This window comes from Phascolarctos cinereus, unplaced genomic scaffold (genome assembly GCF_003287225.1).
Source record: "Phascolarctos cinereus isolate Bilbo 61053 unplaced genomic scaffold, phaCin_HiC Scaffold_726;HRSCAF=1367, whole genome shotgun sequence".
Lineage (NCBI taxonomy): Eukaryota > Metazoa > Chordata > Mammalia > Diprotodontia > Phascolarctidae > Phascolarctos > Phascolarctos cinereus.
In genome coordinates this window covers 359,792,901-359,811,991 of record NW_027556098.1, presented here as the reverse complement: position 1 = coordinate 359,811,991, position 19,091 = coordinate 359,792,901, and the positions used below count along the sequence as shown (strand labels likewise).

Sequence of the window (19,091 nt, the reverse complement as noted above, 5' to 3'; positions counted from 1 at the left end):
TTGTTATCCCTGTTTTACAGTTGAAGAAATAGGCACACAGGAGTTAACTTGCCTGGAGTCACACAGTGAGTGAGGCTGGATTTGAACTCAAGCTTTCCTGACTCCTGACCCAGTGCTCTCTGTCCTATGCCCATCAGCTGTCTGGTGGAAATAGGAAGATCTGGGTCTTAGTTGTGGCTTTGCCAGCACTACACTCCTTCTTACTTTGGACTTCTGGATTCTCCTTCCAGGACATATTTTCCCACCTGCAAAGTGAAGTTGAACTGGATAGATACAAGGGTCCTTTACACTAGTGGTTTAAGAAACACTTATGACTAGAAAAGAGAGCACTTGACATTTATTTAATTAATACAAATCAGAGTAGCACTGAAAAGTGGCTCTACTGGGTGGGGTTCGTTACTTAAATTTTTGCCAACAGGGATGTGTGAGGTGGAGGCACCAAAAAACCATTAATACCATCTCTTTTCACTACTGTCCCATCAACTTGTAGGACTCTGCAAGCCAGGTGAATCCCCTGAATAAGGGGTTTTGTTTTGTTGCTGAAGAGGATGAGTTTTGAGCCATTTTGACTCATTCAAGGCCCAGGAAGCAAAACACAGGACTTGGTATACTCCACCTTCAGGAAAGGAAAGCCCCCAGCTTTGGCCTACCCATAAGGAAGGCTTTGCTTCAAGACCCGTTGATTGCCCAGATTCCTTCTCACACTGATTTCTGGCCATCAGTCATACTCCATGGGGTTTTCCTTTTTAAAATGCTCAAGGAGAAGTTTCTCGGAGGAGGCAAACCATGATTTCTACTTCTATCCTCAGGGAGAGTGGAGCAAGGCATCAGGTGGGGCTTGGGAAAGGGATTGGATGCATGCTGAGCTCCAACCCTGCCCTCACTGTTTTGAGAGCAGAGCAGCTGTTTATGAAATACCACAAGTACTCCCCCACTTTACAATGACCTACTGTAGCGAAGTGCAAGTCTAGAAAGGATTTTGGAGCTTTACTGAATGTCCTAATGCTGGGTCACTGGCCCAGATACCTGTAAGACTGTCTGTCCCCTCACTGTTAACTGCGACTGAGCGCATTGGGCTTTGCTGCAGATGACCCTCCACACTATCCCAACCTAAGGAGCTTGATTCATTCATTCTTCACATCTGGCCTAGTCACACAAGGCAATATCCAGGAGCACCAGCACTCCTGGCTTAGAGATGAAGGTTTCTGTGGCCTCGTTCAGTGTGCCACAGTGCAGCTCCTTTCCATGTGTCTGGGACTCTGTGGTTCCTCAACTCCCCATACTTGAGTCTACAGATCCAGTCACATCAACCATTGTTCCTTCTCTTTAATGAAGTGCTCAGCCCAGCGCCGAGTCAGCTGCAGGTATAAGTTAGGCTGGTGGGGCAGGTAGTCCAGGTAGAGGCGGGTGAGGGTCTTCTTGGGGATGGCCTTCTCGATCTGGGTCCCTTCATGCCACTCATTAAAGGAAGTGATGGAGACGATCTCTGGCCTTACCGTGAGGGCCGCCTGCAGGGCGGTCTCATAGTACTTGCCGTTGACCCGGTTCCGGGTATTGTGGTTATTCCAGGGCCTAATGCTAGTGTCAATATAGCCTGGCCCCACGCTTGGGATGAACATCAGATTGTTGGCATCACAGAAAGTCTTGACTGCTTTCCAGTTCTGGTGGGAGGAGCCAAAGGAGAAGCCATTGGAGGCAAAGTAGGTGTACATACCGTCAAAGCCAGCAGACAAGATGTCACGCTTGTGCGCCTCCTCCACCAGCAGGGCGATAAACACCCCGTCGTAGGGAGTGTTTCTGATTGAGTGGGATCCCGAGGGGGTGAGGAGGTTGGCCCAAGCCTCAGGTGGGGTAAGGTATGAGTCATAGATGTAGAACAGTGGCAGGCTCCTGCCCATGCTGTTTTTATAGCGATAAAATGCTCCATGGGATCCATACCTAAAGGGTGGGAGGCAACATAGAAACCCCTGTTAGGAGCACATGTGCCTAATTTGTGAGCCCACCCACCCTCCCACACCTGCATGTGGTATTGTGGCTACGAGAGTTCTAGAGCAGTTCTTCACCTGGCATCTGTAGCCTTAAATTTTTTTTTTATAACTTTTAATATAATTGGTTTCCTTTGTATTTAAAAACATGACTCTGAAAAGGGCTTCGTAGGCTTTATGAGACTGCCTAAAGGGTTCAGGACACAAAGCAAGATGAGGAAGCCCAGTTCTATAACCAAGTCTGGTTGGTTGTATGTATGTCTGGTCTTGCATGTGAACCCTCTGAGCAGTCAACTAAGAATGTGCCACAGCCCAGTGCTGTTGGAACATTTGCACTTGTCACATCCCAAACCCCAGCCCCCAGCCCAGCATAGGCAATTGCTGTGGAAGGCATTCTTTGCTCAGGCCCAAGAAAGTGCCCACGTTGGGCTCAGCACACACAAAGCCTTACGTATCAATGATGTACTTGACGTTGTCATGAAGCGTCCGGTCATCCCGACCCTTGTAGGGCTGTATGTGAAAGGCCACCTGCCGTGGATAGAAGTGAGTCATGGGTTGTGAATATGGGCCCAGGCCCTACCTTCTGCCCCCCTTCAGGGAGGAAGCCATCCCTTAGTAAAGTAGTTGGGCCTGACATGGCACCCACAACCTTCAGGCAGCTATAGTGCTAGCACTTGGAGCAGAAGAGGGAAAGATAACAAAGCTATGGAGTAATGGGGCAGACCTGACTTCAAAAATCTAACTAGCCTACCTTGTGTAACTGTGGGCCAGTCATTAGGCTCTCTGGCTAGCTCTGAAATGAGGTGCAGGGATGGGCTGATGACTGAGGTTATTCCAGTCCTACAACCTACGGTTTTATGACCTCAGTTCAAGTCCCATCTCTATCACTTAATAGCTATGTGATTGTAGGAAAGTGGATCTCTCTGGGCTTGCACATAGGCATCAATTGAGGTAGCTCGGTGGTGCAGTGGACGGAGTGCTGGACTTGGAGACGGGAAGAACAAAATTCAAGTCCAGCCTCAGACACTAGCTGTAAGACCCTGGGCAAGTACATCACCTAACCTCTGTCTGCCTCAGTTTCCTCATCTGTAAAATGGGGATAATAATAGCACCTACCTCTGGGAGAGGTGAGGATAAAATAATATTTGTGAAGCACCTGCTTTAAGTGCTATATAGACATTAGCTGTTACTAAACACCTTGAACGGAATAGTTTCCTCATCAGTTAAATGGAGGTGATAATATTTGCACAGGGCTGTTAATCCCACTGCTAGTGCCTTCCCTCTCAACTTACCTTCCATTTACCCCGTCTGTACCTTGTAAATGATTTGCATGCTGTCACCTTCATAACAATGTGAGCTCCTTTAGGGAAGGAGCCAGGTTTTGCTTTGCCTTGTATGGCCAGCACTTAGCACAGTGATAAACCCATAATAAACTTTTGTCGACTGACATACAGTAGTCATTAAAATATCTTCATTTGGAGGCTTCCTCATCTCTTCAATAGGGATGATAATCCCTGCACTACTTGCCACAAGGGGCTGTTGTATTATAAATGTAAAGTGCTTTGCAAACCAAAAAGTATTATGTAAATGTTAATTCAATCTAACCAGCATTTATTAAGTGCCTGATGTATGTAAGCATTGTGATAGGCACAGGGGATACTAATGCAAAGAAAAATAGTACTTGCCCACATGGAGCATCCATTCTACTGGCAACTTACACAATGTAAACTGGTAAGAAAAATACAAGGTAGTTTGAGAAGGAGGAAAAATTACAACTTCGAGTTCAGGGGATGGCACCTTAGCTCAGTCTTGAGAAAAGGGAGTTCAATTCCTTCCATTTTACTGATGAACTAAGAGCTTCTGGGACCCCCGTAGGACAGAGCATCTTTAAATTCTCCCTGGTTGGCTCTTACTGAGAATGAGCCTCTTCCTGAAAAGTAACTGACCACGTGGGAAAGGAGGAGCCCAAGAAAATAATCACATCCCAACAAACAAAGGAGCCCCATATCCCACCCACACCACAAAGCTAGAGAGTGCTTGCCTTGGATGCACAGAAATCGAAGAAAGGGGCTTTTCCATCTCCTCCCCCTATCTAGATTTACTTACCTTGATGCTGTACTGATGGGCAGTATCAAGAATAGCAGGTACTAGATCATCTGAGGGTTCTCCATTGTCATCAGCCATGCCTGGTGGGTACCAGGACAGGACCAGGACCCCTATGACACAAAAGTGTAAAAACAGCCCACATTTAGACAACATTTTTCTTACAGCAATCCTGTGAGTGCAAATAGGGTTTTTAGCCCCATTTAATGAATGAGAAACATGAACCTCAGAGAGGGAGAGTGACTTGCCTAGGGTTATACAGCTAATAAGGACAAGATCCAAAATTTGACTTCTAGGACAAGTGATCTATTACTGCAGGGGAACAGTTCCAGGCCCAACTTCCTTGCCCTGCTTACACACACACACACACACACACACACAATTTTAATTAGAATGTCTAACAAGTCAGTCCATGACTTCAGAGGAATGTTTCTGAGAAACCTGAATGAGGCCAAGGATGTTCTACTTCTCTTCATGTAAGAGAACTTAATAAAATACTATTCTAATCTAAAAGATGCTGTAGCACTGGAACTGTCCAGAGGCTGTGGTGCTGAAACCGCAGCTTTGGGGGGAAATAAGAGCTGTCCCCAGGTGAGCAGTTACACAAGTCAGTCCTAGCACACAGAAGACCGTCTATGAGTAAACAAGAAAGTGAGGCAAACCTCGTGTTTAGCAACTGAAACTTTTTTTCTTCTTTGAGAGAAAGCTTCACTTTTCTGTGTGTTTTTTTTAAGTGAAAAAAGCAAGAAATATTCTACTGATGAATCCTGAAATAATAGTCTCCCCAAGCCCAAGGGTCTTTGGAGCCAAAGCAGGAACTAGAGGGACCAGAGGTAATTAGAAGAATACCTCCAGTGTCTGAGACATGAGAGAGAGCAGCAAAGGAGGTCATTCAGTGCTGCAGAACTACTGGGGTTGTCCACTCCCCTGCTTTTGTGAACACCCACACCCTTTCAGGGAGCTTAAAGAAGTCTCCATCTTGTTATTAAGTCTGCTGCAACTGCTTAAATGAGCCTGCAGGCCCTGTCACCTCCACTTGCCTGAGATCTCAAGCAGAAAATGAAGACTGCATTAGCATGGCTTCTATTGAGCATGGATGTACTCTTCCCCAGCCCAATTTGCTGTGCATTCCAACCAAAGGCTTTGGAGGCCCCCGCCCTTGTATTTTTATTCTTAATAAAGAAAAATTTGTTGGTCTCCCCAAATGGACAATTCCTGACTGGGACCCTGCATACACCTTTAACTGCCTCTCCTATGTCCCTGGCTCAGAGATCAATATCTGGGATCAGGGAGGGAGAGCATGGCTGCCTGTTTAGGTGTATGTGGAGGGGGTGGGCCGAAGTGGCTTACTTGGCAGCATAATGTAGTGGAAATCACTGGATTTAAGAGTCAGAGGGCAATTTGCTGAATCATAGCTCTGCTACTAACTACTTGCATGACCTTGGGCAAATCATTTGCCTCTGCTAGACCTCAGTTTCCTCATCTGTAAAATGATGGTTTAGGAAGTTTGAGGGAGTAGTGGCTTGGGTGGCGATAGGAGATTACCTGGGGGGGGCCTTACCTTACCTTAGCTGGGGTCCATGGAAAGGTCCTTTGTGTATTTGCATGGGGTGGAGGGAGGGCAGGGAGGGCCCTGTTTGGAGCCCTGGAAGCCTTGGGGAAGGAGGTCCTTACCGATGGCAGCAGCTTTGAGCTGGTTCATATGCTCCCGCAAGACTTCGGGATCCCTGGAGCTGTAGGGTCCCAGCTCAGGGTAGAAGCTGGAGCCCAGGTCATCCGGGGGGCTATGGCGGCCCTTGGGGTAGCTGGCGGACACTTTAGGGTCCCAATGCGGTACCATAACGTGGTCCCAGTGCACATAGCGGCCCTCCCGGCCCCGTGGACTGCCATACCACGAATAGTAGAAGACGTGCAGGTCTGAGTAGACAGGCGGACCAGATCCTGGGGCAGGAACAGGGGCTGGGGCCGGGCTGGGGCCCGCAGCTGTGCGCGGCGGAGCAGGGGGTGGCGGCTGCGGAGCCCGGGCGGCCTCCGCCTCTGCTGCTGGGGGCCCAGCGGGCGCGGGGGCACGGCGCTCAAATGGGCCCAGCTCCAGTCCCGGAGCGAGCTCTGGAAGCCCGTCGGGCGCCTTCAATGTGCGCAGCCCCATGAGAGTGCCAAAAGCGAAGAGCAGAACGAGGAACAGCGCGATGCAAGCGCGGCGCCGCCGCCGGGCCATGGCCTGCTGCAGGCCTCCCTCGGGCTCAGCCCCGCTGCCAGACTAACCCCCGGCCGCGCTCGGGGGCCTTCCCTGCTTAGCCATGGCCCAACGGGCCTCCTGGCCCTGGCAGCGACCGCAGCCGCCCGCGCCCAACTTCGACTCACTTGCGGCCTGCGACCCACAGAGACGACTTGTCTGCGATCCCAACCTAAAAATAAATAAATAAATAAATAAATAAATAAATAAATAAAATAACACAATCGACTCCTCCCGAAACCTGCCTGTAGTGCAGGCGGGCCCTGCACACAGAGAATGCAGCCGGCTTGAACCATGTTGCCCAGTGCTTTGGGGGTGGTATTGGGGGAGGTGGAGAGATCCAACAACGAAAGAGGTCAAAGCAGAATACAACCGCGATCCCTACGGGACTCCACGGACCGAGAATCCTAGATTCAAGTCGTATTTTATTTATTCTGCAAGACTGTTTCTTTAGGTTCAACACGGTAGAGGAAAAGACCAGTTGAAAATCTACGGAGGTTCCCCCCTCCTCCGCGCCTCGGTGCTGCATGGAAAGGCCCGAGTTGCGACTTTAGGGTTGCAATGTTCTAGGTTTCTACTATGGCCCTATGGTTCCTGCTATCGCTCGAGTTCTGGAGACCCAGGTATCTCATAGCTCCGCCCTCAGAGAGCACAGTACCGGGCTGGTGTTAGCAGCGTTTTAGCATCCCCGAAACAGCTTTTGCAAATCAGATATTTGGGGTCCAACTCCAAACCATGTGTTGCTCAGAGCTCTGGGATGTTGTCCCCTCCATTTATTCCCATCCCTGATGGTACCATACCCAATCCCCGATCTGACCGCATCTAACACTTACCTGCCTCGCTGAGCCAGTCTCCTATGCCTCCAGCTAACTACCTTCTCCACTATCGCTTCTTCACACAACCCACAGGTGGACTCCTTGGCCCCTCCTTGCCTCACCAGACCTCTTTGCTGCTTCTGCGGAGTAACCTATTACACACAGGACACCTGTGGGTTTTACTTTTTCTCCATCTACTGACTTCTACACAGAGGCGCACACAACTCTGCCCAAAAGTACCCTTCAACAACCCGCAACCCAGGGACCTATTAATGTCAGTATTAGTTTTTTTTTTTTTTTTTTTTTACGGTAGAGGGAGAGGGACGGACCTATGCTTTCTTTAATGTGGGGAACTTCCTATTCTAATGCAGATAGGCACTAAGCAGAACTCAGGGCTTCCTCTCTGGAGCTCAACTTCCAGTCCATTCTAACATGCTCCTCTTTTTTTTTTTTGGGCAATTGGCGTTAAGTGACTTGCCCAGGGTCACACAGTTAGTGTTAAGTGTTTGGTCTGAGAGCAGATTTGAACTCAGGTCCTCCTGACTTCAGGGCCGGTGCTCTATCCACTGCTCCACCGAGCTGCTCCCATGCTCCTCTTTATTCACTACATTACCCCTGTCAGGTAGGTTATTGAGTGTCTGAGCATCTGTATCTTACAGATTAGGGAAATTAGAGCCAGGTTTCACACATCCACACTCTAGGTTTGGAGTTGGATAACCTGGATTCAAATTCTGGTTCTGATACTTTTTTTTTAGGTTTGTGTTTCTATTTTTTATGTATTATTATGTTTTTGGACCTGTGGGAACTTAGGCAAGCAGTTTAATTTCCCTGGGCCTCAGCTTTCTCAACTGTAAAATTAGGTTTGGATCTTGTTGTTTAGTCATGTCCAGCTCTTTGTGACTCCATTTGGGGTTGTCTTGGCAAAGATACTGGAGTAGTTTGCCATTTCCACCCCCAACTTCTTTTACAGATAAGGAAACTGAGGCAAGCAGGGTTAAGTGACTTGCCCAGGGTCATAGAGCTACTAAGTGTCTGAGGCCAGATTTGAACTCAGAGCTCCAGGCCCACCACTCTATCCACTGAGCCACCTAGCTTCCTTCTAACTCTAACAAGCTGTAGAAGACCTTGTAGCCATGGAGCTTTGGAGAAATGGTGGTGCTGAAATCCCAGCTTTGGGGAGAACAAAGCTTCTGATCTCAGAAAATACAAGTCAAAGTTTGAGGATCCGTGACACTCTTTTCACTGCAACATGATAAAGGTGTGGGTAAGTGAGGCAGTTCCCTAGAATCCCTAGATTTGAAGAACTTCCAACCTCCTTTTGACAATTCAATGGCATGGTAGTGTAACTGTTTCTTCCCCATGTGGGGATCAAAACTTTTCCAGACCTCTCAGGCTGGGAGATTCACATCCATAACTTGAAAGAAAGTAAAAGATTTTGAAAGTGGAGATTAAAACTGAATGCATTCCAGGAATGATGCACAGTCTGTGGAAATGTGTGAAAACAGAAGATGAAATATCAAATTTGGGAAGAGTTGGCTTTGTTGAATTGTAGAATGGCCCAGAGACCAACTCAATGCTCAATTAAAGTACCTATCCCAGTGTACTGATAGACTAACTCAATGAACACTGGTCCAACTTCATGTTATGATCGAGATAAGATACATTCCTCATAATCTTGGTTTTTCCTAAGTAGATTGCCAGTCTGGTCTCACTTTGTAGAGACTTTTCTGATTCTTTCCCTTCTCCTAGGTTTTTATCTTCTCTTCCTCATCAGATTACCTTGAAATAATTATCCTAACATTCATATAACTCCTACTATGTACCAAGCACATAGCTTTACAAATATTATCTCATTTTATTCTCACAACAAACTTGAGAGTTAAGTGCTGTTATTATCCCCATTTTACAGATCAAGAAATTGAGGCAAAGAGATGTTAAGTCCAATTTTATGACCATTTATTAAGTGCCTACTATGTGTCAGGCACTTTGCTAAGCACTGGGAATACAGCTGATAAAAAGAAAGTCCCTGCTTTCAAGGAGCTCAAAAGCTAATGGGAGGGGATAGCTAGGTGGCACAATAGATAGAGCACTGGCCCTGGATTCGGAAGAACCTGAGTTCAAATCTGAACTCAGACACTTGATACTTAACTAGCTGTGTGACCCTTGGCAAGTCACTTAACCTCAATTACCTCACCAAACAAACAAACAAAACCAACAAAACCAAACCCCAAAAAACCTAATGGGAGGAGACAGCTCACAAAAGGAAGCAAGAAGAGGGAAGAAGACCACGGGGTACCTATACGAGGGCATCTTGTTCAGTGTAGTTGAAACCAGGCAGAGCGACAGAGGCAGAGTGTAATGAGTGGGGAAAGTCCAGTTTCTGTCTTCTATTAAGGATGGTATTGGGAGGAGCTTGGTACTTCATCCTTCAGGTAAGGAAGTTGGTCAATCAAGGCTTGCATGATGGTGAGATTAGAGGTGAGGAGCTTGACCTCGGAGGGGCATCTCGTTCTGTACAGTTGAAAAAAGGCAGAGCAGTAGGTGCAGAGCGGAGCTGTCCAGAGAGCCCAGGGTCACACAGTGATCTATTAAGTATCTGAGACTGGATTTGAACTCAGGTCTTCCTGACCTCAAGCACTACACTCTATTCACTGAACCACCTAGCTACCCCCACTTCTTGATGTGCATGCTGAATCCCTCAGTAGAATATGAGCTCCTTAGGGACAGGGAATGTTGCAATTTTGTTTTTGTATCCCTGGAACTCAGCACAGCGCCTGGGGCATTGCAGGCATTTTAAACATGGCTGTTGAACTGAATTGAGGAGAATACCTGTAAAACATTTGTGAAATTACATAGTCCTTTCAGTAATCACTAACCCTTCCTCAACATTGAAACCCATCCTCCCCTCCTTTTTTTTCTTTTAACACCAATATTCTCCAGGTGATGATGGATTATTGAGAGTTCAAAACAATTCAATCCTGTACACAGTGATCTTAGGAGAATTCAAATCGCTAGTGACTCACATTAGTGGAAAGAGCATGGTGGGTGTAAGAAGGCAGAAGCATATAATCCAAGGTTTCCATTTTGCATCTTTAATAGAACGAAAGAAATATTCCATTAATTAAAAAATTAAAATGTAAATTAAATGTAAATTAAAATGTAATTTTATTCTGCATCATGAGCAGAATGAATATGAATGAGTATGAATAGCTTATAAAACTTAATGGTTTTGGTTGGGGGGGGTTGGTTATTTACCTCAGGGTTGCTTTGCCTTTCTCTACCACCATAGACTTGCACTGACCTCTCTATTTATTTGGGCATAGGGCCACAATTCACAGCAGTTGAGAAACCTCTGTCCCCTGGAAGATGGTACCAGGACATTACACTTGCTCACTGGATTCCTTGGTCTGCAGTCCAACTGAAGGGAAGTCATGTGGTAACCAAAAGCCTGGGGCCGTCTAACCTGCGGGCAAGGCATGAGAGGGAAAAGACCTGGGGAATATAGGGAGAGAACAGCTAAGGAAGCACTACATGAGATAGGCAGGAACTGAAGTAAAGGTGGGGCAGAGGGAACCTTTAGTAGATAAGGCAGTGTGGGAAGGAACCTGGGCAGAGGTCATTAGGGGCAAGGTGAGGAGGTACAGGATTGGTGGCAGAGGGAGTAGGGGCAGGGAGATAGGGTAATGGAGCATCAGGTGAAGGAGGCAAGGGCGTGGAGAGCACCTGAGGAAGAGGGCTAGTGGAGTAAGGGGAAATCTATGGACAGGATGCCAGCAGAATAGGGAAAACCTTAGTGGGGAGAGGCTTTGGTTGGGGGGGGGACGACGTGGGAGAAAGGGCATGAAGTGGAGGGCAATGAGGAAAGATGAGAGAATCTGGAGGTAGAGCAACAGATCTCATGGGCCCCTGGAGGAAGGGGTTGATTAGAGTACACCAGGCAGAAATGGCTTCTTTCTTTCTCCCAACCCTCTCCCTTGAGTGAAAGGGACAAATCCCAGTACTTTTCTTTAGAGATATTCATTTTGTGTTTTTCAAAATTTCCCCCTCTCTTTATTTCTTTTAAATGTCCTTTAGATTTTGGCAGGAGACAGAGCGCTATCCAAGCTGAATTTTTTTTACTCTTCTTTTCTCTCTTGCCTCCTGCCCCCTATCAGGAGTAGACTTTTATTGGATTTTGTTTTAAATAAATCCAGCAACCATTCATTAAATACCTACTGTGTACAATGCAGTAGGGTTGACTGAGGAAACTGAGACCCAGATATATTAAATGAATTGTCTGAGGCCAAACAAAGAATTAACGACCAATCAAACTCAGGATTAGTTTGGTTTTTTTTTTTATTTGAAATTCAGAGCTTTCCCCATTCATTATACCGCTGCTATCCCAGCAGCCAAGTCCTCTACAATAGAGTAGGGTGTTGCATTGGAGGGACATCATGTCTTTGTTTCAGCAAAGGAAGGCTTGGACCCTGCTTGTGTTTTGGGGTCCTATGACCCCTGGATCAATCCTCCTACCTGCTAGTCACAGAGATATGTAGATACTTTTCTCTCCAAGCTTCCTAGCTGGCCATTAAGTTTTTCAGGTAGATAATGCTAGCTAGACAGAAGGCTGATCTATGAATCATTTCCTGCTTACCTCACAGGGAGAAAGGGGAACAAAAGTGACAATGACCTGGAAAGAATATCTACATGGACACTTTCTCCCCTAGTACAGATTGCAACCTGTTCACACTTTTAAATACCATACAATTCTTGTCTGTGTGTTTCTGTAAATCCATAGGATATTGACTCCACTTTCTGGAGGCCTTCCTCACATGATCTTTTAATATTTAATGGATATCTGCCTAGTCTCTGCCTTCAAGGAGCTGGCATTGTCGTGGGGAGCTAAAACCTGCAAGCAGATAAACTCAGGGTAATAGGTGGAGAGATAAAAGACAAACAATAAGGAGAATTGTTAAAAGCTTTTCTTGGGTGGCACCTAAATTGAACCTTGAAAGAATCTGAAGATTATAAGAGGTTGGTTGGGAAAGGACCTCATTCAATTCATGGGAGGGGGCAGTCTGTGCAAAGAAACAAAGTGGGAAACAGTAGCTGCATTTGAGAAACAGCAAACAGACCATTTTGATTGTAACATGGTGTGCCTGAAGTGGAATTATACGAAATAAAGCCAGAGAGATTGGTTGTTGTCCTGGGAGCTGGAAGATGACCAAAGTGACATCACTATGTCAGGGTCAATGTACAGTGTGTCTCACTGTGGCTAATCTGACCAAGGTGAACTCAGAAGGCTCTACCATAGGTCGGCACAAATAGTGCATATTGGGAATGGAGATGTCTCTAAACAGTTTTTGTTTGTTTTGACCTCAGGGTAAGCACAGTAAGCAGGCCAGCACTAGATTGGGGGAAGCAGACAATTTTTAGGGCACTTTTTTTATAGCCCCTTCCTTCAAGCCAGGTGGTGGACTGTGTGGTTCTTCAAAAAGGCTACTCAGACACCCAGAGGTCTGCTGAATCCCACTGCTGCTTCAGGCCAGCCCTAGGTTGCCTATGTGCAGGGTTGTGGCTGTAGCTCCTGGTGTACCTACGCCTTCTCCTTTGTCACTTGCCTGTCACCACAGAATGTTGAGGTAGGTAAGGATGGTAAAATGGTATGGGTGATGGCTTTCGATTTGAATATAAATTTGATTTAAGTGAGGCAGAGTTGCCAGAAGTCATCAGCCTCACACTCTCTTCCAAAGTCATCAGAGTTCAATGGTAAGACAAAAGTCAAGACAACCATCAATGGCTTGAGATGCAGTGGATGACCATGGTATCTTCAATGTCTAACAGAATTCTAAGCTCTCCACAGTGCCTGCTTCAGCTGCCTTCATGATTATTGGAATAATTTGTTTGCATCTGACTATTCCCCCTGGGAAGTCTTTACATGCTTGGGGTAGACACTCCCTAATTCACCCATGGGTTTGAGACCTGTTGGTTACCTTCAACCTGGTTTAGCCTGTCTGCTGAAACAGTTTACTAAGGTATGGCTGCTGTTCATGCTACAGCTTCTTGGAGCCACAGGTGAGAATTGGAGGGCGGGGAGACATCAAAGGTGGAAAGCAGCTCTGAAAGGGGCTTGGCAAGCCCTCGCACTAGAAGTAGGAGTCTTCCCTTTACACCCCAAACACTTCACCCATAGAGATGGTGATGGGCTTGAAATGCTAAGCTAAATTCGTGTTTTCATCCTAGAAGCAATAGGAAGTCCTCAGAGGTTATGGAGCAGAAATGTGTGCAACAAGGGCAGGCTTGTATTCTAGTAAGTGCACCTATGTTGGGGATGGATTGGAGAGGGGGAAAGATGGCAGCCAGGAACTCATTCAGGAGACAGTTGTTCAAAGGAGAAGTGATGAGAGCTTGATCCATGTGTATGGAGGGAGTGGAGTGGGAGAGAGAATAGCATTTATTAAGTACCCACTATGTTCCAGACTCTATGTTCTGATTAAGTAATGTAGCGAATATGAGAATAATTGAATGCTTATATTAAGTAATATAACAAGTATAAATACAAAGTGTTTTATGAGTATTATCTCATTTGATAAGGGAAGGACATGAATCCATAAGTTCTAGCAACTTCCCTTTCCTGAACCTCAGTTTCCCTCATCTGTAAAATGAGAGAGTGATTATATACATAGATAGATGATAGATAGATAGATATAAATAACACACACACACAATTTCTCCCAGCTTTAAGTCCTATGACTCAAGTCTTTTACATTACTTCCTGTTGGTGTAACAATTAGAAATATGCCGCCACCAATTTACACTTGTCCAATATTTCCTCAATGACCTTTGGCTCCCCCTTGATTTTTATTCTATGGACACTGTTGAGTTCTATGACTTTCAGTCATACAGCATCAATGGGAAAAGATCGTTATGAAGTGATTTTCTCTATAGTCCTGAGAATTGTTTGGGTTGTTAGCAGCAAGCATTCCTCTCAGGGCACTGTCAGTCCACCAATAAACATTTATGAAGTACCTCTTATATGCCAGATATCGTACTTTATTGTTCAGCTGTATCTAACTCTTCATGACCCAAGGTTTTCTTGGCAAAGATACTGGAATGGTTTGCCATTTCCTACTCCAGCTCATTTTACAGATGTGGAAACTGAGGCATATAAGGTTAAGTGACTTGCCCAGGGTCACCCAGTAGCAAGTGTCTGAGGCCGGATTTGAACTCAGGAAAATGAATCTTCCTGATCCCAGGCCCAGTGCTCTCTCCACTGAGCCACCTAGCTGTCCCTGACATCATGTTAAGCACACACAAGTAAAAAGAAAGGCAGTCCTGGCTCTTACAGAGCTTACCATCTACTGGGGAAGTCTACACACAAAAGGAAGCTGAAAAGCTGGGGAGGCAAAGGGGGAGGGGGAAGATCCTGGGTTCTGGGGCATGATGGAGAAGTTTAAAGAAGATTAAAAATAGTGCTGCTGGTGGGACATGGAGGCAGAGTGTGTAAATGAAGCCCAACAAGGGAGATTTCAGAAGCGAAGAACATCTAATATAAAGCAGAGGCCAACAGAGTAGATAAGGACAAACACACTCTTTTTTGGCTCTGGCCCAGACCCTGGAGGCAGCCAGGGAGATTAAAAGGGAGGAAGACCACACTGGGTTTTTTTTTGGTTTTTTTGGGGGGGCAGTGAGGGTTAAGTGACTTGCTCAGGGTCACACAGCTAGTAAGTGTTATGTGTCTGAAGCTGGATTTGAACTCAGGTCGTTCTGAACTCAGAGCTGGTGCTCTATCCGCTGTGCCACCTAGCTGCCCCAGGAAGACCACATTGGGAGAAAAAGAAAACCCCATTTGATCAAGAATTCCTCCCATTGGAGGTAAGACACCTCTTCCCCAATTTTAGAAGTGTGAGAACCAAGAACCCCTCATTATCGATCAACAATCCTTTACTAAGAGCCTCTACTGTGCTAGGCACAGACAAAAGGCAAAATCAGGACTGATTCTCAAGGAGCTTACATTTTACATTTATTTACAATTTACTTAATATTTTCCCTTAAACCACCCCTGGGGACATTCTGTTGTATAAGTGGGTGAGCTGCTTGGTGTGAAGGGCAGTAATATGAGAGAAAGATGGACAAGTAGGAGAAAAGTCAGTTTGTGGTGGACTTTGAATGCCAGGGTCAGATTCATGAACTTTACTTGATAATAGCACCAATTATTCTTCTTCCCAAAAGCACCCCTCTGACACCTCATCATGGGATGGAGGTGGTCCCAGCTCCTTCAAGTTAATGCCAGTGGAGTTCAATCTCTTTTCTATTCTACTAAGCTTGGAAATCTAGTCCTGTGAAAATTCAGAGGTTGCTGCCTTGTCACTAATAGATTGGTCATTTGGTGATGAAATCACTGGCCATGGAAACCCAGGAAACAAATGTAGTCAAACTCTGGGAACCTGAATCATCTGTGAGAGTAGGAGTTGGAATAAGGATCCTCAGAAGTTCTATGGGCTACATGAGGGGACTTACCTAGGCTAACTATTGGGCCTTTCGAATTTTAAAGAAACTATTGGAGAGAAGATCTATTTGGAATTGCAAAGCTGGATACCTTAAAACTGCTAGGAAAAAAAAGCCTTTTAAAAAAATTATCTTGTTATAAACTGTATTGGAAACAGTCAGCTTTTTTTCCCTAGTGTGTTTAATAGTCAAATTGGTTCTTTTTGAGATGATTTTTGCAGACTTTTCCATTTGTTGATTTACTGAACATTCAAATACTTATACTTGCTATATTACTTAATCCTGTATAAGTACTGATATTTACAAGTGTGATATTAAAAAGTTCTATGAGAACCAAGTTCCTGGGTAATTTAATCATTTTATTAATAAAGCCAGCAGGTTATTAATTTAAAAAAAAAGATGGTCATTTGGCTGTCTCTTTTAAACCAAAGACCCCTAATGGCAGTGGGGTCACAGTTTATACATCCTTTGAAGCTGAGGTGTTCCTGAGGGATGCCTAATCACCTCTGTTTGGTTAATCAAATGGGAAGTGGGCTACCTTGGGGTACTTGACTTAAGGCATTCAAATCTTGGTCAAAGAGACATCAATTTCCGTATCACCTGTCTTGATAATAGGGAGAATCAACATTTTCCTAGGACCTATCTAAGCAAGCACAATGAGCAGGAATACTCCCATTAGCCTAAACCAGGTCCTCAAGTTCTGCCCTTTGACATTCTGTGAAGTTTAGATTCAGGCAGCCCTGGCCCTAAACTTAGAATTTCTTTTACTGTCTGATTCGATCTTGGACTGGGTAAATCTTTAAGAGAGATTTCCCATACTGGTTGATTTCTGGATGAGGAAGTAAAAAAGGGGAAAATCTTTGGTCCTAATACAGTAATTAGTTATTCAATATAAGAAATATTCATTTCTTACAGAAGTGTGAAGTTTGCATCCCTAAAATACTATTGCCTAGCAATATGCCTAAAGCATATTATAATAATTCAAATATTTGTCTTTGTCCTTTTTCCTTCCCTCCTTCTTTCCCTCCTTCCTTCCCTCCTTCCTTCCTTCCTTCCTTCCTTCCTTCCTTCCTTCCTTCCTTCCTTCCTTCCTTCCTTCCTTCCTTCCCTCCTTCCTTCCCTCCCTCCTTCCTTCCTCCTTCCTTCCCTCCCTCCTTCCTTCCCTCCTTCCTTCCTTCCCTCCTTCCTTCTTCCTTCCTTCCTTCCTTCCTTCCTTCCTTCCTTCCTTCCTTCCTTCCTTCCTTCCTTCCTTCCTTCCTTCCTTCCTTCCTTCCTTCCTTTTCCTTTCCAGCCAAGAATACTTACCTTATTTTTTACATGAGTCCAAATAGCTTATCTGAGATTCTTTTGGATTGTAGATTTGCTTGGTGGCCTAGAAAACCTGTAGTAATCAACCCTAAGTAAAATTTCTTTTCTCTGGTTCTTCACTCTTATTCAGGGCTAATTTGATCTTGGTTTCTATTGTCTCTAACTGATCTTACCTGTCCTTTTATTGGATGAATTTGGAATTCCAGTAGGATGCCCTTTCAGTGGCAGGGATTTATTGGGGGGGAAATTTTGAATACCCTTAACAGTAGGAATCCAGAGAAAGTTTACCTTGATTTCAGAGGGGATTATCTATCACACAGAGAAACCTTGAGAAATTTTGGTGTGCCCTGTGTGGAAAGGGAAACCTAAAATTTTTGTACTTGCTCCAGTTGGATAACCTTATTTGCTAAGGGAATTATGGAAAAATTTTTCATCTCAGACAGTTTGATTTGGAGGCAAAAGCTATAGAGCAAGAGTTCTAAACTGGGGTCCATAGACCTCTAAGTGGTCCATAGACAGATTTTTGGGGGTCCATGAGCTTGGATGAGAAAAATTACATTTTTATTTTTACTGAAATTGAGCATTTTCTCAAATTATTTAAAAATATTATTCTGAAAAAGAACCCACGGACTTCACTGGATTGCCAGATGGGTTCATGACAGAAAAAAAGTTAAGAACCTCTGTTCCATAGGGACTATGACTGCTACAGAACTATTTTTTGATATGGAAAGACTGATTTTATACTACTTAAAAAGTTCTTGAAAATCTGGCCTCTGTGTGTGCATCAGGTGTAGAGGGGCCTCTTTGGAGGTAAAGGTAAAGTGGGCTAATCAGTCGGTAAACATTTATTAACTGTGTGCCAAGAACTGTGCTAAGACTTGGAGATAGAAAGAAAGGCGAAAGACAGCCCCTGCCCTCAAGGAGCTCACTATCTAAAGGGAGAGATAACATAGAAAAGGTACATACAAGATAAACAGGAAACAAGAAACAAAGAGTGGGGCACTAGATTTAAGAGGGATTTGTAAAGACTTGTGTAAAGAGTAGGATTGTAGCTGGGATTTGAAGGAAGCCAGGGACACCAGGAGGCAGAGATTGGGGGCAATGGGAGGGAATGTATTCCATACATAGGGGACAGCCAGTGAAAATGCTGAGAGTTGAGATATGGAGTATCTTCTTGAGAAATAGCAAGGAGACTGTTGTCACACACTGTGTGTGTGTGTGTGTGTGTGTGTGTGTGTGTGTGTGTGTGTGTGTGAGGGGTATTAAGTGTAAGAAAACTGGAAAGGTGGGGGTGGGTCTAGTTATGAAGGGCTTCGGATACCAGTCAAGATAAAGTACCCCAGCACCCTCTGGACACAGTACCAATTTCGTAGTCCAAGCTGCCTGAATGGGAACCCAGCTGTCCAGTTCCAGTTGGGTAACTCAGCTCATCCTCCCCTGCCCTCGGCTTTCCTCCTCTCCTCTCCTCAGGGTGTTCTGCCCAAAGGAAGGTAAATTTGGATGGCCAAAAGCTGCCTAGTTAACTTGGGATTTACCGGCTAGATTTCTTTCTCAAAGAACAAGCCTTATACCCAATTCACTCTGGAGCTCATAGATTGTACAATAGGTCCCTGCCCAAACACCACTTTATGGTTCTTTTTTGGACCCTCCTGGCTCAGAGTGAATGTCAATAGTAACTGTTTCTCTTTTGGCCAGCAGCACTGAGGGTCTTCCCCTCCCAGTTTGATTTTTTTTTTTTATCAAAGGGGCCATCCCTTGATTCACTAACTTAAAGAGATCTATTCACTGAATAGGCTTTACCTCACTCAAAGTTGGAACCTGAAAAGACCTTAGCTTAAAAGGGCCAGGGTCTCCCACTGCAGCCTGGGCCATCTCCAATCATCCTGATGAATATCTGACCACTGGACCCAGATGGCTCTGGAGGAGAAAGTGAGACTGGTGATCATGCACACCCCTCCCTCACTCAAATCAAAGTCAATTGCAAGCCATGTCCTCATCTCCCTGATGTCACGGTCCTCTTCCAGAACGAAGGACAAACACAACAACAACAACCTGGCATGTGACTGAGCCCAGAAAAGAATGACTCCTCTGTAAGAGACATAGAGGATGAGGACCCCAGGCCTCTGGAGTCAGTGAACCCCTGTCGCTGCAGAAGCA

The 19,091-nt window shown here is 45.2% G+C and overlaps 1 protein-coding gene across 1 annotated transcript; it reads right to left on the bottom strand.

Moving 5' to 3' along the window:
* Positions 1 to 319: 319 nt before the first annotated feature.
* Positions 320 to 6,567, bottom strand: MANEAL (mannosidase endo-alpha like). Its single transcript, XM_020983622.2, has 4 exons — positions 5,763 to 6,567; positions 4,092 to 4,201; positions 2,437 to 2,513; positions 320 to 1,938 (listed from the first exon to the last, which is right to left on the bottom strand). Exons 1-4 carry the CDS (start codon positions 6,304 to 6,306, stop codon positions 1,302 to 1,304), a joined length of 1,368 nt encoding a protein of 455 aa, XP_020839281.1. The 5' UTR covers positions 6,307 to 6,567; the 3' UTR covers positions 320 to 1,301.
* Between the last annotated feature and the right edge of the window lie 12,524 nt (positions 6,568 to 19,091).